General features: G+C 56.9%; 1 protein-coding gene across 50 annotated transcripts in view; it reads right to left on the bottom strand.

Annotated features, from left to right (window-relative positions):
• The window catches only part of CELF4 (CUGBP Elav-like family member 4), a 292,879-nt gene that overhangs the window by 72,153 nt on the left and 197,579 nt on the right, over positions 1-23,147 (bottom strand). For 29 of the 50 annotated variants that reach the window (XM_061169034.1, XM_061169046.1, XM_061169038.1 and 26 more), the window contains exon 3: positions 267-315. In XM_061169034.1, the coding sequence (XP_061025017.1) occupies positions 267-315 (49 nt within the window). Of the gene's footprint in view, positions 1-236; positions 316-23,147 lie in introns of all 50 variants that reach the window. The other 21 variants (XM_061169077.1, XM_061169030.1, XM_061169031.1 and 18 more) reach the window with 1 other exon arrangement.

Genomic DNA, 23,147 nt, shown 5'->3' with positions numbered 1-23,147 from the left:
TCATGGGAAGGAAGGAACCGCAGCATATGGCAGACCCCAATTCTCCCCCATCGTCTTTACTCTGTCCCCACATCCGTCACCCAGGGCTCCAAAGCCCTGTCCCAACCCGGGGCCATGAGGTCCCCAGGGGGCAGGGGGAGGCGGCAGGGAGTTGCTGCAACGCTGCATCAGGGGGAGGGAAGCGGGGAGGGAAGGAAAGGAGGGAGGGGGAGGGGCAGAGACAAGTGGGCCCTCACGTGAAGGGGGCTGGCGCAGGCAGCTACTACCTCCTCGGCTCTCGCTGTCCGCTGGCTTCACCTGGATCGGCCGGTTCATCTGCAACAGAGCACAGGGGGGCAGTGTTAGCGCAGACACACCTGCGCCCGAAGGCACGCAGGCATTCACGGGGACATAGCACACGGACCACACCACCGACACGTACACCCGCGCACCCGCGCAGCTGCAAACGAGCGGGTCTTCACTAAAGCCCCACCCACCTCCCCTCCCCAATGTGGTCCCCAGGGTCCCCTGATTTCAGGAGGGTTTCTCAGGATTGGAGACCTCCAATCCTGAGAGGGACCTCCCGTGGTCCGTCTCCCAACTTTGAGCAGGACTTGCTGTGATACTGGAATCTGAGGGGTCCCCTCTCTGGCCCACCCTGGAGACAGATCGCTTTGCTGAAACTAGCTGGTCTCTGGCCGAAGACTAACTCCTGCCCAGGTTGGGTCATGGCAGTGAGTTGCACCCCATCCCTGCAGTATCCTGCAGACGCTGGCTGTGGGTCCCAGGGGTGCCTGAGGCTCTGGACCACCCAGCTCCTTGTTGGAGCAGAACTCAGGGCTGGGGCTCCTGACTGCGGCCAGGCTGTCCCCTCGGGGTGTATGTGGAGTGGGCACAGCTACTTGTCTCACGTGGTGTCTGGGTGCCAGGACGACACCAGGCACGGCCTGACGCCCCCAGCCTTTTAGCCGCCGGCCTCTCTGGAGGATCCGTTTCAATGCCTCATTCAGGCCACTAGGGGGCTCTGAACTCCAAGGATCTGGGGCTCCGCAGCCTGTTTTTCATCCTCCGGATGCCGGAGGCATAGGGTGGGCTCTCAGGCCCTGAGGATATTTCAAACAATAAAAATGGTAGGAATCACGCAAATGGAATTGTATTTTATGTCTTTGCCAGTGCTTTTGCTTGTCCTGTACCTCTCTTATCCCTTACTCTATTTGCATTTCTCTCACAAACAAACCCTGAGAGGCAGGCAGCGCAGGTACTAAATGCCCCCATTTTATAGATGGAGAAGCTGAGGCGGGGCCACCTTGTGGCAAGATATACCTGGGAACCTGGGTCCGCCAGGGCTATTTTTGGGCTTTTGTCCTTCACCAGGTGACTTTCCGTTGCCAGTTCCCCTTGTGTATGGAGGCTGGACTAGCCAGTCACAAGCTTCCTTCTGGTCTAGGATTCGAAGTGAGTTTTGGTTGCGTCAAGACGATGGGTGGGGGAGTGTGGGTGCCCGTGACTCAGCAAGGTGAAGATGAGGCCAGGGGAAGGGCAGAGCCACGCAAGGAAGGACAGAGGCGGGAGGCAGGGCACAGAACAGACGAAAAGGAAGCACAGGTGGCCCGGGGGTAAGATAGGATTCTGGGGGGCCAGTCCACTAAGAGGGGGTCCGGGTGCCATTGTTTGCCAGGAGGTCCCCACTCGGCACCCCTTATGGAGTTGAGGGAAATGAAGGTACTTGGTATGTACGCTCTGCCTGCGGAGGAAGGTGTGGTTTTACGGGAACCTCCAATTAACAGGGAGAAGGAAGAGGGACATAAGGAAATTCCCAGCTTCATTTCGGGGGTCCTGGCTCCCCCATAGACCACCTCCTTTCCAGTCCTTGAGCGAAGGGTCCAGAAGGCTGAGCTTGCATCTGGCTGTGGGAGAAGGGCTGTACTCTCGGGTTCCCGTTCTGGGTCTTCGGAGACTCCACATCCAGCCCTTCCCTAGGCTGTCCCTCCCTTTTGGAACACCCCTTCCTCCTAGTCTCCCCCAAAGCTGCAATAGTCTCGTACTCCAGAAAGACCCCATGGCTGACCTGGACCCAGTTCTGGCCATTGTATTCTCCTGGGTATATTTCTATGGCTTTCTTGCTTATGTAATTATTATAATGCTCCAGGGAGGGATTATTCTCTCTCTCTTGCCAATGAAAAGCCAAGCTTGGAGGAGTGGCAGATCCAGGATGCAGCCAGGGTGGGGGGTAGGCACGGTGCTAACATTGATAAGGTGGGTTGGACTTCCTATATTTCATCTCATTTGACCCCAAAGCTGCTCTAAAAGGAGGGGGCCAAGGGAAGATGTCCATCTGGCAAGGGGCAATTGGGCCACCAAATCGAATACAACCTCCCCAGCCTGGTCCCCCAAATCTGGCCCCCACCGCCTCTTGCATCATTCCATTCCTCACGACCAGGCACTTTCCTCCCGCATCTGTTCCTTTGGCCTCTGAGCTCTTTTCCCATACCCCCACCAGCCTTTGGCCCTTGACCCTGAAGCCTTCCTGGTACTCCAGGGGGAAGGGTCCTGCAGGAATTCTCCCTTTTCCATATAGAATGTACAGTCAAGTTGGGAATTGAGTTGCAAGGGGGGCACCGCACTGCTACACCTACAGGAACACGAACAGCTGCTACAAAATTATATTGTTGGATTATCATCACTTTCCCTAGGATGTGTGCAAATAGATAATCTTTAACCAAGGAAATGGAGTTTCAGAGAGGTTAAGAAACTAGCTTGAGATCACACAGGTGGTAAACGGTGATCAAGATGAACCCAGGACTCTTGACACCAGCCTACATGTTCGGGAGATTCTGGGAACCAGACATGACAGGCTTAGGAAAGGTCCAGGAAAGTTCAAAACAGAGTGTGGGGAAGGGGGTGAGTGGTGGGCTGATTCAGGCTTCCCCAGTAAGGAGTGGGGCGTGAGGAGGGGCAGGCAGAGGAGTGTGAACCAGGCTCAGCTGGGCTCTGCTGCTGTGGAGACGAGGGAAGGAGGAGGCCGCAGAGGAGGCTCCATCCCTGGGGCCAGAGCAGGCCCAGGCAGACCCCGAATGCTTAGAGGCAATGTTGGGAGGAAGGGCAGGGACCCTGGGAGGATGCCTTCCCTGGCACCTTGTTTCTGAGTCCCACGGCAAATCTCTATGGAGAGCAGAGGGGGTGAGTCCTATGGATGGACAAGGGCTGGGGTAGAACTGTTTCTGTTATAATGGGACCCATTTTCCATGGTAAATTAAACAAGGCAAATGGAATCTGCCTGTGCATGGAGCCTTCCACCCTGGGGCATGTCACCCTCAGGCAGCCAGCCACTGTCCCACTGTCCTTGACACCTGGGCACTCGTGAATGCTCTGCCCCAGGCTCACGGACTTAGGCCTGATTCCCCTCAGTTCCACCCCCCACCCCTCAGCAAGCCCTCCCTGACCAGGCCAGCCCTGGACGGTGCTCCCAGACCTCCTCCATCACTGGGCTCCTGGCAGTGGGGACCCAGGGGCTCATCTAGCCTCCCACCTGCCCTCAGCCATGGTCTGGGCACCCACAATGGAGCAGAATTGACCTGGTTCCCATGGACCTGTGGCTCCTGGGGTCATATTTCATGTCCTGTTATTATCTAGGGATGGTCAGAGTCCATACAGCCTTTGCAGGGCTGTCTGGGTGGTGCCAGGATAGATGGAGAGAGAAAGAAATCCCGTGCTTTCTTAATTCTCAGCAGAAATAAAGTGTCAGGCTCAGCTGGGAAGATTTCTTAGGTAGAGCAGGCTCTATACAGATGCCTCGGGCCTGAAAGGAGATCTCCCTCCTTCGGCCCGTGTTTCTCTTCCCTCTTCCAGACTCCAGCCCCATCTAGCCTCGCCCAGGCCTGCTTACATCCTGGGGAGCAGAGGGCAGACCATGCCGCAGAGATGGGCAGTGAGGCAGGAACGGTGAAGAAGGGGAGAGAGGATACTGGTAGGAAGGTGGGAGGGGCAGTTGCCATCTCCTTGCCCGTCTTCTAACTTTCCTCAGGACCTCTTGGCCACATGAGCCCCAGGGCATCCCCTGCAGGTGAATGTCGAGGATGCTGGGGCCCATTTCTTTGTGCCTTTCCTTTAACCCATCCCTTGCTCCTCTGTGCAGCCATCCCGTCCCTCTCAGCCACCGTATTATCCTTCTGGGAGGGCCTGGGCCTGGGCCTGGGCCTGGGGGCTAGGTCATCAGCATCCCCATGTTCCCCTGTGGCCTTCAGCCCTGGTTGTGCCTCCAGGTGCCTGAGCTGGGCCGCCTTCCCTGGGTCAGGAACAGCTCCCTGAAGCCACCCTCAGGCTTCTGGGGTCAGCCCTCTGGGGACATCACTAACTTCCTTTGTCATTGACTGTGTTCCTGCTTCCAGCCCCGGGGGCCCCTCAGGGGGAGCGAGTGGTCCTGGCCTAGGACTGGGGCCCTCTGCTCCCTGCTGCAGCCAGTGGTGGGTGGCGGGGCCTCCTTCCCTCCCAGGCCCCTTCTGCCCTGGCCCTGCCTCCCCTCCTCCTCCCCATCTCTGCCACTTTTTGCATCAACACATACCCATGCATTAAACAAGACATTCCATTAATTTCTTCATCATCATAACTTAAGCTGGGACATACCCTTTAAATATTCATTCAGCTATGAAAACTGGGCATTAAAATTTTAATAATGTCAAGCTCATTTGAACTGGGTTCCTTGGGGACGATTACGATACAATTAGAATAAATACAATGATTGATCTGGTCCAAAGGCTTCACCTGTCTGTCCAGCGTGGCTTCCCGCGTAAGGAGAGGCCTGTGGCCAGTGGGCAGACAGACAGACTGATGGACAGGCCAGCTGGCTCTTTCTTGACTCCCTCTCCCCCTCCCAACATCCCCTCCCATCTCTGCTCCGGGGGCCACGTCTCCCTCCCACAGGGGTCTGCAGGTCTCTGCTGCCCCCTGTGGGACAGGGTGCAGGGCCGTCCCTCCGCATCTGGGAAGCTGACCCTGATTAACCCTCGTGGTTCCAGTTACCGCTTTCCTTGTCCTCCTGGTACAACCTGGGCTGTGCCCCTGGGCTTGTTCCTGTGTGAGAGCCATTCTCTTGTCTGTGTGTCTCTTCTCCCCGGCCCTGCGAGGGGCTCCCTGAGGCTGGAATGAAACCCCACCAGAGCAGGCCCAGCCTGCGGAGGGGGCCCCTGGTCCCTGAGCGCCCACATGTGTTCTGCCACCAGACCAGAGAGGGACTGTCTTCACTTGGGTTCCCTTCTGCTGCAATCACCTTCCTGAGGGCTGGCATGGAGGTTTTGGGGGGTGGCTGAGCCCCCTCTGTCCCTCACTGCCTGGCACCTGCCTAAGCCAGTGCCAGGGTGAGCCCTGGGGGCGTCCGGAACTCGCCCCTGCTTCACTGGGGACAGCCCTTGCTGCCCGCAGGATCACTTGGGGCCCTTCCCCCTGGAGCTGGGTCCCCCTCCACCTGTCTTCTCAGCCCCGGTTTGACCCTAAGCCCCCTGCTTCACACCGGGCCCCAGTGAGCTGACCCAGAGCTGCCTCTCAGAGAGAGCCTGGGAAGTTCCCTGTCACTCCTCAAAGGCCATCCAAACCCTCCTCTTCCTCAGTAAGACTTCCTGCCCTTCCAATAAGACTTCCTTGGTTATCTCTCAGCCCCCCAGCCACACATGGCCCTATACCACTCTCTCTCTTTCTCAGTGTGTGTGTGTGTGTGTGCGTGCGTGTGTGCGCGCGTGACTGCGACAGAGAGACACTTGTTTCTCAAGCAAGAGCAGGGACCTGATTTCCCACTCACAGACCCCCAGACCCTAACTCAGGACTGAGCTCCCCTGGAGTATGTGTGTGTGTGTGTTTGTGTGTGTATGCACACATGCACCCATGCTCACGCTTGAGTAGTACTTGTGTGACATCACAGACATCATGAAACAATTCATTCAGGTTGGGTGTTGGGATTAACCGAGATGAGGGAGGAAACGAGTGCAGTGCTCCCAACAAACGTCAGCTTCCATGTTGTTTGTCAGTCTGTGACCCAGAAATGCCTCAGGAAGGTCTGGACCAATGCCCTGCACGGGGCTGGGGAGGGGGAGGGGGAGGACAGTTGGGGTGGCAGGGTTACTGGGGGTGGCCTATGGAGATGGCCAGCGTGCTCTCCAGCCGGCAGCTGAGCCCCCAGATGTACTTCCAGGGTGGGTGTCCAAACCTCAAAGCTGAGGGTCCTTTCCGGCTCCTTTTGGGATGTGTGGGTGTCTGGTGATACCCCGTTTTCTGCTCACCAGGAGGGCTCGCATCTCCCCAAACCATGCAGTAATCTGGAAACGCTGATCCTTCTTGTGTTCAAACCTGCAGTCTGCACTGGAGCAGTTCTTAGCTCTGTGCGCCCACTCACTCCTCAGAGCCTGGCCCCTACTCTTCATCTGTCCTGCTGTTTCTTCTCAGCCCCCCAGAGAACTCAGCTTTCATGCTGTCTGCCCCCCACCCCAGCACACACGACGGTCATGGAAATGGTGAGGCAGCAGACCCTGCGTTCTGGACCTGTTGGGACATCTGTGCCCCATCTTCAGTGGCATTGCTGCTCTGGGAAGAGAGACATAATTTGCAAGGCCCCCTGTTCAAAAAGCAAGGAAAAAAGCATCATTAAAGCACTAAAATATAAAGCTTTCCCTTTCTTTCATGGTCTCTATCTTTCTTCACTTGTCATGGTATTTTTTTTTACCTGCTATTGGATGTCATTTTAAGTAAAGAAAAATATAAATTTTAAATTATTAGCATGGATTCTACCATTCATCTTTATTTTGTGTGATGCCAGTTTTAAGTGCAAACATCAGAACATTTAACGCCTATGCAGAATCACCAAAATTATACAATTCGTTTTTGTGACTCATGCCTGGAGGGTGCCTGGAGCTGGCCAGAGGAGAGAAATGCAAGCCAGACTCAGGAAGGTTAAGAAGAAAGAGAGGGTCTCCTCAGGCATGGAGACCCTCCCAGGTACCCAGAGCCCTGCCCTGCAACATGGGGGGCAGGCTGGGCCTGAGGACTGCTGGGTTCTTTCTTCCACTGACTACAGACTGACCTGGTACAATCCAGCCAAGGGTGGGCCCTGGGAAGTAAAGCCAGACTTCACTTGTGCCCATGGTACCCCCTGACCTAACCCACAGTGGGCAGGTGATCCTCAAGGGTATTGTAAATGCTGTGCCAGGGATGCATTTGTCAGCTGGGCAAGATGCTCACCCCTGCTAAGACAATGCCTCTGTTGACCAGACAGACATGCCACAGCGCTGCCAGCCTGGGGTACCACAGGGAAAGTGGGCCCCACCCGATCCTCCCTAAACCCCACCCAGGCCGTTGCTGGCTGGTCTAGACGGCAGAGTGATTGCACGTGGGGACCAGGATGTATATGGATCAGGCAGGCGGTGGGAGGCAAAACCGATCATAAGCAGAGGCCCCAAGCCCCCTACATGGGCTCCTTCATGCCACAGACTTCACTTATGAAACACAAGTTCAAAGATAAAATTTTAAGAATTTCAAGGTGGCAACTGCAGAGCACTAAACCCTAAGCATGGGACCCTTCTGAGTGTGGGGCCCTGTGTGACAGCACAGGGGGCCTGCGCATGAACTTGCCCTGACCATGATGCCTTTCTGGGTCCCCATCATCCTGCAAGCTTATCTCTATCCACCAGCTCCAGGCATCAGACATATCCTTGACCATCAGGTGTTTTCAGGTGGAACTGTGCACAAGCTCCTGAAACAGAGAATGGTACTCAAAGATTTATCTTTAAAAAAAAATTTTTTTTAATAAATTTATTTATTTATGTATTTATTTTTGGCTGCGTTGGGTCTTCGTTGCTGTGTGCAGGCTTTCTCTAGTTGCAGAGAGCGGGGGCTACTCTTCGTTGCGGTGCGCGGACTTCTCATTGTGATGGCTTGTCTTGTTGCGGAGCACGGGCTCTAGGCGCTCGGGCTTCAGTAGTTGCAGCACGGGGGCTCAGTAGTTGTGGCGCATGGGCTTAGTTGCTCCGCGGCATGTGGAATCTTCCCATACCAGGGATGGAACCCGTGTCTCCTGCCTTGGCAGGAGGATTCTTAACCATTGCGCCACCAGGGAAGTCCCAAGATTTATCTTTTAAAGGTGAACTTTGGGCAAGTTTGGGAGGATAGACTGAGAATTTCCAGACTTTGGTGTAAAAGGCTGGTGGTGAGGATGCAACCATCTGATACAGATAGAGAAGAGAACTCACTAATGAGAGCATGGGGACCACAGGTGGGCGGCTCTCCAGTGACCCTGCCCTCCACCAGGATTTTGTCTTCATGGCACTTAGCAATTCATAATGAACAAATTAATTAATGGAGAAATTGTTTGTTTAAAGCCCCAGGAGGGCAGATTCTGAATCCTGGGCCCTGCTGGATTCCCTGGGCTGTGCACAGTGGGTCCTTAGTAACCTTGGAAGGAAAGGATGAACCCCTGCTGCCGGGCCCCCCCCCAGTCCCCCAGAGAGAAGGGATCGAAGGGGAATGGCAGAAGCAGCGCACATTATTTGTAGCTTGTTGTAAATATATTGTTTTAATCACCTCCTTAATAAATTGTGTAAGGTTCACTCCATAGAGTGGGGTTAGAAATTCAAGGAATCCCGTTTGCTGTCGTCATAAAGTTTTGACTTAAGGACTCCCCGGCAATGACGGCAGAGTGACATGTGCCTTTGCTGGAGGCACTCCCCCACCACGGGCCAGACTCCGAGGTGACCCTGGCCAGGCCAGCTGGCGGTGCTGCACCCAGGGCCTGAGGGCAGGTCCCGAGACTGCTGTGGGTACAGCGCGCTTGCTCCCTTCTCTGCTCAGCTGCCACCCACGCCTCCCTCAGGTCTCAGCATCCCCCTGGCCTTGCAGTAAACTAGGGGTCCCTTCAAGCTCCCCATTCTTTCCTTCATTGCCTTGCCACAATTTGGGACAGTGATAAGCCATTATGGTTCTCAAGTTGTGGATTTATTTGTTTAATATTTGTCTCCTCTTTACGAGGGAAGGTCCACACCTGTTCTGTTCCCACTGCACACCCAGAGTCGGGCGTGGCACCCGGTACACCGTAGGTGTTCAATAAATGCTCACTGACCAAATGGATGACTGAATCCTCTATTGTGCCTGTCACTGGCATCGTTCCCTCCTGCCTCAGCCACGGTCTGGTGGCAGGAGTGTCCAGAGGCCAGAAGTGGTCACCTGCTGAACAGCCCTATTTCTGGTCCAGAGAGAAAGGCCCTTTAACCCTCCCTCCTCCAGCAAAGTGGCGATGTTGTACCTTCGGATTAGGAAGGGTTTACTGAACCAGTGATCATGGTTTAGAGAGACAGCCAGTGAGCGCAGACCAGACGGAAGAACCTGGAGGTTATTGTTAAAATATGCAAATCCACAGCGCATTGAAATGCAAACCCTCCAGATAAGATTTTTAATAAATCTGGTTCTGCTCCCATTCCCCGCATCCAGGAGGCCATCTGATGCTTGTTGGGTCAGGCATGTAGGCCCTGTCAGCTCTTCACCCCTCTCCTCATTTAGATGGTCCAGCTCGGAGCTGCCCCTGAAGTGGTGGAAGGGGGGTGCCTGCCAGCCAAGGCCCTCTGTCGGTCCCTTGGCAAAACACTTGAGGTCACCTCTGGATCACCCACAGAGGCATCTCACCCTCATCCTTCCCCTTCTTCCCCTTCATCCTCACCTCCTCTCATTGGTCTGAAGGGCAGAGTCCTAAGCCCTTGTGCCCCCCTCCAGCGAGGCTTTGGTATGGGTCCCCCCAGTCACATCTGTCACTCTGCCAGTCATGGCCTCTAGATTCCTTCAGTCAGCTGCTGTCAAAAGTGGCCCTCAAGGGGATGAAGGAAGGCGGCTGAGAAGCAGCACAGAGGCCTGACTGTCTTAATGACCATCAGGACAGGAGAGTGGGTGGACCTGCATGGCCTCTGCCGTGTGCCTGGATGGAGGATGGGGAGGCATGAGTGACTGTGGCAGGTGACAGTTATCGAGTCCTTCGCAACTCCAGACCTTGCACTGACCGCACGACTTGGCTATGTCCTTCCATCCTCTCTGACACCAGATGAGCCCGGTGAGCAAACTCACGGGGTGAGGAGGATGTGGAGGGGGTTGGCTGGCAGGCATAACCACGGACAACGTAGGTGAGTTGAGGGAAGAGCCAGCAGGGTGTCACAGAGTGTGAGGAAAGTCTCAGAGTGTGATGTGCAGGCAGGTCGGGTGGAGGCAGGGGCCCTGGTGTGGCCCCTGGAGGGTCTGAGCCTGTGCAGTGGGCAGTGGTGTCCCCTGTCAGTTTTTGGCAGGAACAGCATTCCGCTAGAGCCACATTTAGAAAGAGCAAGCAGGCTTGGGGCAGTGGAGCCTGGTCGAGGGTGAACGTTTAGATCAGGAACGGCCAGCACTATCTTGGCATCTGGTCCCCTCCCCACCTGTAGGCAGGTGGGGTGGGGAGCTTGATGCCCGCGGTGCGGGGGTGGAGCAGGGCATGGGGGCCTCTGCAGCCCGTACATCCTCTGTGGTCCAGCCCCACAAACAAGGCCCCAGGCAGTTGCTATGCAACAGGATGCTCTGCTCTGCAGTGTCCAGCCAACAGCGGCAGCGCTGATGGAGCCTATTGGTGGGACTGCCTGGGGCGGCCCCCTCCCCTTCTCTCTTCTCTCCTCTCTCCCTCTCCCATCCCTCTCCCAACCTCCACCCTCTCTGCTCTCTGGCATCTAAGTTTACAGAATGCTTTCCCCTTACCCACTGGATACAAACAAAGGAGGTGCCCCCTTCCCTGGGCCGGTCAAAGGTCTCTTCTGCTTGTTTCCAGAAGGGAGGATCCCCAGTCAGCCTTTTAGTTTTCCTTGTCCCCCCCATTGCCACGGGGCTGGGATTGGGCCCCATGTACGTGGGTGGAAGCTTCTCGGGGCTGTGGCAGGTAAGGAGATGGAATCCTGGAGATGGAATAGTGCCGCTGGGCTCAGCCCCTACCTGGCAGTCAAGGGCTTCCCAGATCCACGCGGCCAAGGGCAGCCTGTCTCTTTGTCTCCAAGCCCCATGTCCTTCTCATCCACTCCCACTAACGTGCCAGAGCTGCCCTGGCAAGGGCGGGCGGACCCTTGTGGTCCTAATTAAGATCTGCTGCCGTGGAAACGAAGCTCATTAGCCTGCATGGCCAGGCTGGGTCGCTAACCCTCTTCAGGGTGGGGGTGTGTGATTTTTTTTTAAAACAGCAGTGGATAGATAATTCTGGATGAAACGAGTCCCGATTTAGTTGGGAGGCCTGGATTTCAGTCCCATCTCTGCCACCTACTTGTGCATGTGAGGTGGGGCAGTTACTTGACCTCTTAGGGTCACATCTCAGAGGGGGTGTGGAGAACCCCGTGGGAGTGATAGCTCGGGTAATGCTCTTAGCACAGTGCCTGGCACCTAGTAAGTGCTCAAGAAACAAACAACAGCTATGCTCTCTGGCCTTTCCCCTCCCTGCTCCTCATCCCCCCAAAGCCTCTCCTCCACCTGCCCCGGCTCTGCCCTCGCTGTGCCCTGTTCCCTGGCACGAGGATGGCACAGCAATCCTTCCCTGGGGGGAGTGCACCACCCAGTCTGCAGAAGGGCCTGGCTGAAAGGCGTTCAGGCCCACCCTTCCTGGACGCCAGCTACGCAGGGTGACTTCTGCTCTCAGCACAGCAGCAGAACCGATCCCCCAAACGCCCAGCCCCACAGCCCCGCACTTGGCAGGGCCTAGCCACCCACCACCTGGAAGTCCCTTCCTCGTCTCGGGCGCCGGCTCTTCCGTACCTGCTCCCACACCACAGAGGGAGCGCCGCCTGCACGGGTGTCCCAGTTCCACTCTGGCCAGCTCTAGTGACGAGAGAGGATGTGTTTCCAGCCCGAAACCCCCTCCCCTTTCCTCTCACCAGCCCCGGTACCAGAGCTCCACAGGGCAAGGCAAGCCCACCTTCCAAGGCTGCCCTCAGCTACGTGGACCTGAGAACCTGTTTCTTCCATCCCACCACGAGCGCTCATGCCTCCCTAGGGCCCTTGGCTGTGGGGCTCTGCGCCTGCGGGGGGGCGGCAGTGCTCTCCAGCTGGGTGTGACCTTTCCCAGGCCACAGTGGAACCACTGCCTTCTTCATTTAGACTCTGAGCCTCCTAACAAGCCGAGAAGGGGAGTGGGCACCCTGGCCCCGGGGGGCTGGATGGAGACCCTCGTCTATGTGTCCCACAGCCCACCTTCCCTTCTGCTTCTCCCCATCTCCCTTCAGCCTGCCCCTGAGTCAGATGCACTGAGTCCTCCTCCACCACCTGCCCCACCAGGCTGCCCTGGACCCTGGACCCTGGACCCTGTTGCCAGGCTCAGCCCCCTCCATGAGCAGAAGGGGGCCTTTCCCACCGCCCTCCCCCAACCCGGGAGCCCTCCTCCCTGTCTCTTAGGGCTCAGTCTCGGGCCTGGAGGGACAGTCCCCACACAAGATAAAGGAAAAAACAAAGCCCACACCGCATAAATGACAAATCTAGAGGAAATTGCTCTCAATCCCACACCATAGCCTGACGATGCCAGCCAAGCGCAAACCTGAGTCATCCTAGAAACAGCACCGACATCGGCTTTTTGGAATTTGTCTCTGGGCTTTAGATTTAATCATTCCTTCTCTCTCTCTCCCCCCTGCCCCCACCGCCTCCCTCTGCCCCTTGCTCTCGGTTTTCTAATATGAGGCTGCACCGCCAGCTCATCCAAGTCTGTTTTCCTGGCATTAATTAACACAGCTCTCCAGCCTCCAACAGGCTAAATGATGAATCAGGTTAAATTCCAGACAACAGCCGCGCACCGCCATCAATTAGCCATCTCCGGGGCAGCTTCATTAATAAGCATCGATCACGGCCCTCCTCCTGGAACACGCCAGGGTCTCTGGGTCACGGGCACTGCCCACGAGTGTGTCAGGCTTAGGCGTGAGTGTGATCGCGTGTGCGTGGGGGCTGAAGGGCTTGGCGGGGGTGGACACGTGAGTGCGTGTGCGAGGAGGCAGGGGTGCGGAGGGAGCGGGTGACCGGGAGGGCGTGGTGCCGGTGTTGTGGGTGTGTGGTTGTCAGTGTGTGTGTGCGTGTGCCGTGTGGGCGGTGAGGTGTGTGTGGGTGGGGTGCTGGAGTGCATGGGCTCACTCTCCACGCTGCTGTCCCCTCCTTGCCTGCACTGTGCCCTCCTCTGCTTGTTGGTCCCTGTCCCCTGAACTGCGGGGCGGGGGGGGGGGAGGGGGCGGGGTTCTCCCAGGTGCCGCTGGGCCCTTACCCCTCCCCTGCTCCCCCCTCAGAGACTTTGCCCATCCCTTTCTCTTCAACTTGCGCCCCATGGAGGCAATCCCCAAATCCCCCTCGCCATCCCCACCCTCTTTCCCTTTGCATTCTGGATTCTCTTGGTCTTTGGCCCTTGGCTGTCCCACAGGTACGCGTGACCTCCAGCCCAAAGCCTGACTCCCTCCCTGGGTTGTCTGGCTTTAGGAACATCACTGCCGCCGCCCAGGGGCCAGGCTCACACCCTCCAATACCTTCTGCACCCGCAGGTTGGAATCCAACCCTATTCCAGGCACCGCCTCTAACTGGATTGTCCTCTAACTGGAGGACCTCTAACTGGATTGTCCCCTCCTTTTGCGTCGTCCCACATTCCTTGCAGGAAGCAGCATGATTCTGAACCACGAGCCGCTGGGGATACCTCAGAGACTCCCCCTGCCCAGAGGCTAAAGCCCAACTCCTCACAAGGGGACAGGTCCCTGTTAGTCTGACGGCGCCCCACCCCTCCGGCTGCCTCGACGTCACATGCCTCACTGGGGTGGGGGTGGGAGGCTCCCTGCCAGGTTGCGCGCCCCCTATCGGCCGCGGCAGATATCTGCGGCTCTTCTTTCCTTTACCCTAAGTGTGCACAGCGCTACCTCCCCTAGACTTGCGGTGGTTCTGAGTTGGCAGCTTCTGTGGGATGAGTGCTCCAGAGCAGTTTCGAAAGCCTGATTCAAATCGGGGGGCTGGAGTCACCCTCAGACTCGCGCGTGGGGCACTTCGCTCTGCCTGGAGAGCCGTGGGCCCTGGCGCGCGAGAACGGGGATGGACATGGCCTCTCGGAGGCGGCCACAGCGGATCATCTCCTTAAAGGTTAATTAAGAATCTGAAGCCGGACGGCGTGGTGCGGCTGGTGACGGCGGATGCGGCGTCTCTCCAGACCATTAAACACTAATTAGGTTTGGAAAGTCTATCGAGCTCCCGAGGTCTCATCAAGGCAGGCGCTGGCCCCCGGGTGCCCTTCGAAATGCCAGAGCTGTCACCCTTTGACCCCCACGGCTGACCCTCTGGACTGGCCCCGCAACCCCAGGCTTCGGGCGGAGTCCCGCTTCATTTCTCTCCATCTTATTGTGTCTCCCTGGCCCTGGCTGCATCACTGCTCCCCCTGGCTCTCTGGCCTGGCGGTGTCTGTCCGCCCGTCGGATATCTTCCTTCTCCCTGCATCCCTTTGCACTCACCCGGCAGCATCGCCTCGGTCTCAGGGGCTCAGAGTGCTGATTAGGAAGGGGAATGCAGTGGCCCCTGGTCTGGTGGACCGGAGGCTGACGGTGCATGCAGAGCTGGCCTGGGCCCCAGTGTCCAGAGGGGAGGACGTGGTAGAGAGATGGGGATACCCCCCACCCCGCATCTTGAATCCCACGCCCCCTCTTCGGGATTCACCCCACCATTAGAGCCTGATTTAAGAAAGGCTCCTTCCTGAGATGTCCTGGCCTCAGAGCTTCCCTGGGGAAGCTCTGTGCCCTCACAAAGCCCCTCTCCAGCAGCCTGTTCCCCCAGAGACCTGGCTCCCCTGAGGCTGGGTCCGGTTTCATTCCCTGCCTCTGAATTCAACAAGTGCAGCCAGAAAGAAGCTGCTCCTGACAGCATTCATTCATTCCTTCACTCATTCCTTCATCCCTCCATTTGATTTCAACCCTGCCTTGTTCTCAGAGGACCTAGGGAGAAAGTGCCCCTTTTAGGACACTCCCTCAGTTACTGCTGCTTCCCACGCCAACTCCTCAAGACGGCTGGAACTCAGGTGTGGGATCCCTGGACGCCGTTTTTCCATCACCCCCCCCCCCGCCCCTCACCGCCACGTCTTTAGCACAAGTGGCTTGTCACAAAGTGAAGGGGTTTTTCACTCAGTGACAGAAGAATGCTCGTGTCCAAATCTGCCAGGAAGAAAGATTGCTCCACACATTTCTGGGTCTCCCAGGCCACAGTGCAGAATTCTTGGTTCGGTTCTTCTAGAAAAGTTGTGAAGTAGAAATAAGTTTATCCCCTGCAATGCCTGACTGTATTTTACCCTGACCCCCTGCCCTTGTTAGTGACAAATATGTCTGAAAACCATCACTGTCACCATCACCACTGTCACAACTGTCACCATCACCAGTGTCACCACCTCTATTACTGTCACCATCACCACCACCACTGCATTTTATAAATATAGGATATGGCTTAATTCAAAGGGAAATTGCTAATGGTGGAATTCTGAATGCTGGGACAGGCAGGGGACATTTTGGGTGAGGTGGAGCCTTCTTGGGGCCCCTCACACCACATGGCATGGGCAGCCCCCTACAGCCTTTCTGTTTGTGTGATGTTACGGGAACAGCACAACTGGCTCTGCCGTGACTAGCTGTGTGACCTTAACTTAGACACTTAACCTCTCTGTGCTCCAGTTTCATGGACTTGAAAATGCAGGATAGAATCCTATCCTCTGGACTCTGGAAGATTACTCAGCCATAAAAAGAAACGAAATGGAGTTATTTGTAGTGAGGTGGATGGACCTAGAGTCAGTCATACAGAGTGAAGTAAGTCAGAAAGAGAAAAACGAATACTGTATGCTAACACACATATATGGAATCTAAAAAAAAAAAGAAATGGTTCTGAAGAACCCAGGGTCAGGACAGGAACAAAGATGCTGACGTAGAGAATGGACTTGAGGACAGCGGGATTGGGAAGGGTAAGCTGGGATGAAGTGAGAGAGTGGCATGGACATATATACACTACCAAATATAAAATAGATAGCCAGTGGGAAGCAGCCACATAGCACAGGGAGATCAGCTCAGTGCTTTGTGACCACCTAGAGGGGTGGGATAGGGAGGGTGGGAGGGAGACGCAGGAGGGAGGGGATATGGGGATATATGTATATGTATAGCTGATTCACTTTGTTATACAGCAGAAACTAACACAGCATTGTAAAGCAATTATACTCCAATAAAGATGTTTAAAAAAAATAAAAGTTTTTTTTCAAAAAAAATTCAAAACCAAGGCAAGAGAGTGTGTTTCATTTTACCATTCCTATTAGCGAGAGGAAGCCCTTTGGGTTGTAGCATGTGATGGACTACGTGATGGGCACTGAGTGTCCTGTCCCCCATGTGGCCCCCAGGGTGTCTGTGTGTCTGTGTGAGCATGCATGCCAGCAGGGGCTGCCTGTGGAAGCATCCCAAGGCTCACATCAAAGGAGGAGGTCCTGGAACCATGTGGACACAGCTAGATGTGAGAGCCTGAAACCGTGTGCAGTATGACCACAGGAGAGAATGAACAATGTGCTGAAAACAGACCAAGGCTGAGTGGAAACACACAGAAGGTATTCGCTGTGGTTATGTTTGTGCTGGGCTATGAATAGTGCTTTCTGTCCTTACTTCCTAAAAATTTTATTTGGTGACAAGAGTAAAAAGAAGTGTGAATGGGAATGACTGTATGTGTCCATATGTATCTGCTGGAGTTTTATTGTGAGGCCCTGTGTGCATTTGGGTGGGGCCACTGTGTCATGAACGGCCATTGATAATTCTGTGTGTGAGGGCCAGGGATGTCACTTCTCTGTGTGACGTCCCAAAGGCTCCAAGAAGCCTGAAACCTCAGAGGGTGCAGAGTTCCACAGAACCACCAGATGGCGCCCAGGTGCAGCCTAAGGTTCAGCGCTGTGGGTTTGGGCCAGGCTGGGCTTTGTGTTCAGCCTCCGCGCCTGCCCCCTTCCTTTGGGGGCGGGGAGCGCGCGCGCGTGCGCGCGCCTGTGCTCTGTGTGTGTGTGTGTGTGTGTGTGTGTGTGTGTGTGTGTGAGGGGGGCAGAAAGGGACCGCCTGACTGCAGGCCTGGCACCTGCGCGTGTACACGGGGTGGCTATCCTGCACACGGCATCCTCCTCCTGCCATGATCCCCTGGGCACAGCCCACACTCCATGCCCTGCAAACTCTGGCTCCCCTGGAATATGTGTGCAGACAAGCTGGTGGCTGCATGTGTGTTAAGCAGATCCCATCCAGCCTCCCACTCCCCAGACCCTCACCTTTCACTCCTGCCAGGCTGCCCCTCACCATGGTTTGTCCCTCCCTCCTTTACCCACACTGAGAATGTTCCCCTTGCCGAGAATGGTGTCCCTCCACCTCAACTCCTACCCGTCCTTCAAAGACTTCTACCTAAGAGGCCCTTCTCCGGGAAGCTCATTAGATCTCCCCAGACCAACCCCTTGGCCCTGCCACCCATTTTGCTCTTTCTCTAACCAGCCACTGCTCAGAACTGTCTGTCGGACCCACACTGTTTAGCAACTGCCTGCTCGAGATAGTTCATTCCTGAATCTCCCCAGAGAGGTTGAGTCCTGCAAGGGCAGGTGGTGCCCAGCCCGGGGCCAGGCGCCCAGAGGAAGTGCCAGGTAAAAGCCAGATCATCAAGGGGCACATTTCCCCAACTTGCCTGCCCCATGGGGTCCCAGGAAGCTGGTGCCAAGGACAGACTGTTGGAGGACCCCCTACAAGCAGCCCCTGGGACACAGGACAAGTGACTTCAGCTGTGGCTGAGCCCTGGGGTGCTGAGGGGCAGAGGAAAAAAGTGGTAATGTGGAGGACAGTGGCTCCTGGGGCTGTTTTTAAGACCCAAATGTGGGCCATCTGCTTTCTAGGCAGGTACGGAAAGATGGCAGTATTCCTTGGCTGCAGCAGGAGGAACTACAGTTAGACTCTGGAAGAACTGGTCCTTGCTGCGACAAGGAGAGGCTCTGGTGTGAGGCATGAAAATTCTTGCCCTTGGAGCTAACAAGGGCCGCATCGCCAGGTACATTTGCACAGCTTTCTGTAGTTTCTGATGTGTCTGCTCTCCGTGCGCTGACCCCGCGTCACACTCTGGCAAAGGGTTTGCAGAGGCGCACAGCCACTCGTGAATCTGAAGACAGGAGCTGTCACTGCTCCCGTGTGACAGATGAGGGGCACATGGCTGGAGAGGGGGACTCGCCCTGGCAGCCCAGCCTGCAAGTGGCCTTGCAGCCTCCTGGATTTCATCCCCAAGGGGTGCATGCAGCAGTCCTTCCCCCATTTTGAAGGCTCTGAGAGGGGAGGTGCCCTTCCCTATCCTGTCAGTGCCTGTAGCCCCAGATTCCACTCCACCCACTGGAACCCTCTTCCTGTTTGCCCAGAGTCTGCATAAGGCCAGGTGTAGAGGATGTAGGACATGGGGTGAGGAGGGGAGAATTGAAGCAAGGAGGTGGAGAGGGGCTGTGGAGTGTGAGCCCCTCGGAAGACAGGGTTGGAGTCCTAGGACTGCAGGCACGCAGAGCACCTATAAGGATCCGGTCCAGGCCTGCATCCCAGCAGGGGCTGCCCCCACCCCCCCAAAACGGGGATGAAAGCAAGAAAGCAAAGTGGTTGACTTTCTCTTGTTTTAATTGTTCTGCAAAAGACTCTAAATGTGAGATAAAGTCGGGGAGCAGAGCAGGAGAGAGATGAAGGAGAGAGAGACAGACAGAGAGAGAGAGAGAGAGAGAGAGACAGAGAGAGGGAGGTGGGACTGAGAAAGTGAGCGGGAGAGTGAGGCAGAGATGCCAGGGGGCCGAGGGCAGAGCAGAGTCGAGCATGAGAGGAAGGTGTGGCCTGGAAGGCCCGGCCACCGCCAGCCTCAGTCTAAACCTGGTGGGAGCGGTGAGGATCCCCGGAGGGACGGCTGCAGCAGCCCGCACAGGGTAGATGGAGGATGCTTCACAGATGTGTAAATTAAGCAAATGCTTTGGTTAGAGGATAGGGCGGGCTTTTAGCTCCGTGGAGTGGTGCCTGGGGAAGCACTAGGAGGACTCCTTGGGGAGTGGCTGGGCTCCTGGGAAGCTGGAAGGGACGAAACTGCAGGGTGGGACCCCCTGCGAACACCTGCCTTTTGGGCAGGACTCGGGCAGGCATCCTGCTGCTCCGGGCTGAAGGGAAAATGGAAAGAGGCCCCAAGGAGGCTGGGGATCCTGAGACAGAAACGCAGGAAGCCCGCCCTGAGGCTGAGGTCTCTCCAGCCCCCCCACCCCACCCCGGGGGCTTCTCTGGCACCTGGGTGGGGGGGGGTTAACATTTATTCCCGTTCACCCACCAACCCTCCTCAGCGCCTGGGCTGAAGACAGGTCCTGCCCCTCCCAGCATGTGCCTGACCCACTGCCCCCCCCAGGAGTTCTGTCCCAGTTCCTGGAGTGGCAGCTGGGCAGGTTACACACATTTAATTACTAGTAATTAAAAAACTGATTACTCCAAATGGTGCCTTCCTGAGGAGAGGCATGCTGTGCCTGTCCTCCTGGCCCACTGGGGATGCCATCCCTGGGGCGTGGGGCAGGGACGTCCCACAGTCGCCTCCTCTGCGTGGGAGGTGAAGGAGGGGTTCCCCTCCTGTGCAGAACAGCGCCCACCTTCTCCACCTGGCCTGCCCGGCGCCTGACATCACGCCATCTGAGCATCACCTACTGAATGAGTCACAAGTCTCCTTCTCCAAGTCCTCTTCTGAATGCACACCCCGAGGGAAGAGACACGCGCAAAGCACGGTACGTCAGAAGGAAGGTGCCTCCATGGGGAGGCCCAGGGAAGACAGGGCGCTGGGCCCTAGGGAGGAGGCGGGAGATGAACTCAGGTGGGACACAGGTGTGACAGAGCTGTCAGTTTCCTAACCGGCCTCCTGGAATTGACTTGCTTTATCATCATATGGCCGCAGTGCCATGGGTACCTGCTGTGTGACCATTCAGCCCAGGGCAGGAGGCGGAATGCAAGTGAACTGTGTACGAATGATGATGGATTGTAAAAGGGCTGCCGGGCAGGACAGAGGAAAGTGTTGGGGGTCCAGTTTAGCTAGGGCAGTTGGAAAAGGCATCTGTCTCCGTGGTGACACTGAGGGTGAGCACAGGGAGACAGTGGGGGACAGCGGAAGGTGGGAAAAAACTTGGGGTCACAGGAGCTGCTTGTGCAAAGGCTCTGGGGTCAGCGAGAGGTGGGGTGGGGTGGAGGGAGGCAGGGCTGAGGGGCTTCAGGAAGGCTGGGCTGGGGAATCAGCAGGGCCCCGGGATGCCACCCCAGTGAGTCCTTATTCCAGCAGCCCTGGGGAGTCTTGATGGGGAGCCTTGATGCGTGTGAAGGACGGGGATGCCTGACCTGAGCTGTGGAGGATGCAGAGGAGGGAAGGAGGGGGGAGGGTGAAGGGGGATGGGAGCGCTATGGGGGCTGGTGGGGAGAGGTGACCTGGAGATGGACCTCTAGGACCTGCTGATGGAGGGGTTACTGCCTGAGGAAGCAGTTCCCAGCCGCAGCAAGAGCCTTTGGAGGAGACCTCAGGGGACTCGCTAGGATGCCCCATGGTGGGGCCTGCAGAGAAGCCTGCAGGCTCTGAGGCATCGCTGGGAAGAGAAGCGGGAGCCCAGAGCACTAGGGGTGCACCAGGAGTCTCCACTTCCCTGGCCAAGTGGGTTGGTGACAGCGGCCACGCAGGGAAGCTTTATGTGTGGCCTCACATGGGAGATGCTGACACACTGCTGGGGCTCATCAATCAGGGGACCGTGATGCCGATTATTCATTTACTAATAAGGAGTTTTGGGGAGCCTCCCCTGCCCTGCACCAGCCTCTCTGTGCCTGAGTATCTGCTTTTATCGTGGAAAGTGTCCCGGAGACGATCGCTCTGCCCCCTCCGCCTGGGCAGGTTCTCCTCACCCACAGAGAGGACTGAGCAGCTGCACATGCTCTGCTGGAGGTTCCTCCCGGCCCTGCCCCTGCCTCATTCCCACCTGAGCACCACTCTGGGGGCATCAGAGCCAGCCCTACACCTGCCCACGCCTGCCCCACACCTGCCTACACCTGCTCCATACCTGCCCACACCTGCCAGGCCTTCCTGGCCCCACTGGGAGAGGAGGCTCAACAGGAAGTATGAGGAGTCGAGCAGACAGGTACCACTGAGGATTTGGGGTGCGAGGGTGCACAGGGTCTGACTCCAGGGTGGGGTGGTGGCTGGTGGTGGAGAACCCAGTGGGTCCTGGGAGCAGGTGGGAGGGCTTCCTGGAGGAGGAGAAGGGCAGAGAGCAGAGTCTGACCCTCCTGGGCTCGCCTGTTGCTGCCTGGCCTGCCAGGGCAAGCGTTGGTCCCAGAGCCTCAGATTAGGGCTCAGTCCACCCTCCCTGAGGGCTCCATTTGTCCTTTCTTCCGGCTGATGCTAACTCTCCCCGCTCAAATAGGAGCCAGTCAGGTGGCTGAGGGGTGCCCAGGAGAGAGGTTGCGGGCCTGGCATGGGTGTGGAGGGGGTGCCCGAGGTCAGCTCAGGCGCTTCTCTCCCAGCCTGGCCTCCAGGCCTGCCCATCCCTGTCCGCTTGCCCAGAGCCCTGGACCCCCAGTTCCCTGCTCTGCCTCCATCTACCTCTGCCTTTTGCTTGGGCTGTTCTGTCTTGATCCCCTTTTCTCTCCTTCTTTGGACAGCTTTGCAGAAAGAGCACAGAAATCAGTTGCCATTTAACCCCTCTTAGCCTCAGTTTCCTCCTCTGCTAGACAGGGTCACAGGTCCTTCACCTGGGAGATGTGAAACTCAGATCACACACACACACACACGTGGGACCCCCAAATCGTCCAGAGTCGTCATTCCTCCCACTAGGGTGTGTCCTCCCAACTTGCTCCCCACACATGCGGAGCCCTGTTCACACGCACAGCAGGGGCCTGTGCCACAGGCCCATCTCACTCTATAGCCCCCCATGCCCCCCATCACGAAGGCCATCTCCTGCCCCTTTTCCCTCTGCCTGGATCTGCAGCTCAAGGCACAGGACCGGGGCCTTTGAAAGTCTGGGGTGGAATTCCTTTGTGGATTCGCTCAGCATCCAAAACAATCCAGGACCCCAGGACTGGTCCCCAGCTCCCTCGTTCGTTATTCCTTTCTCACCCCTCCTTCCTTTCCTTCTCTTCTTCAAGGAAGCTTTATTATCCCACATACTAATGTGAGGCACAGGCCCACCCTCTGCTCCAGGAAGCCGGAGGGCAGTCACCCAGGGCGGCTCTGGGGTGGTACAGCCCTGAGATCCACTGTCCCTGAGAGGAGCGGGGCTGGGCGGGGAGAAGCTGCAGTCGGAGGAACCCCCAACCCCACCCCCTGCCCCCCCACAGTGCTGGCGGCGCTGCCCCACACACCCCTCCCCCGGTGGACGAGCAAGGAAATAACAAGGCTGGGGAAAAGCTCCGTGCCATGGTGGGCGACAGGCAGGAGGGAAAGGCCGGACACGGTCAGAGGGTACCTCACTTCATGGAAACCACGTCACAAAACACCAAGACAAGGGGCGGGGGTCTGCATGATTCCATTTCCTAAGATGACTCCTGCCCTCTCTCCCTGAACCCGAATCAAGGACGGGGCCTGTCCTGTCCCTCCCCCGAGGGGTCTAACAGGAGCAGGATGGAGGTGGTGGAGAAACTAGGATGCCTCCAGATCCTGGGCACAGAGGCCCGGTGGTCTGTCAGAGTGCAGATGCGGCTGCAGAGGGGGCTGGGTCCTTTCCATGGTGGGTTTATGGAGGAAGGAGGCAACGGGCAGAGGACGCGGGGCTCACAGTAGAGCAGGAGGGGTTACAGTGGGCCTCAGGAAGAATTCCTTTTTTTATCCAAAAGGCAATAGAAAGATGTACCCATTCACTCCACAAGCACATATGGGCATGAATCATGCAGGCAGAGATGCACGAGGCCGAGGCCACGAGGCAGCAGGTGACGGAGGACCTGCTCTCGGGTGGGCGGGGCAGCTGACTCCTGAGGACAGACAGGAGTTGGCCAGGAGCACAGGCTGAGAAGGGCATTTGGGCAGAGGGGTGGCAGGTGCGAAGCCTCAGAGACAGAAAACTGCACGGGGCGGGGCTGCCGGGATGGGGAGGGGAGGCGCGGCCCAGAGAGAAGAGGGGAGGTGGAGGCGGGTGGGGA

The sequence above is a fragment of the Eubalaena glacialis genome, chromosome 15 (assembly GCF_028564815.1).
Source record: "Eubalaena glacialis isolate mEubGla1 chromosome 15, mEubGla1.1.hap2.+ XY, whole genome shotgun sequence".
Classification (NCBI taxonomy): domain Eukaryota; kingdom Metazoa; phylum Chordata; class Mammalia; order Artiodactyla; family Balaenidae; genus Eubalaena; species Eubalaena glacialis.
This window is presented reverse-complemented; position numbering and strand designations above follow the sequence as displayed.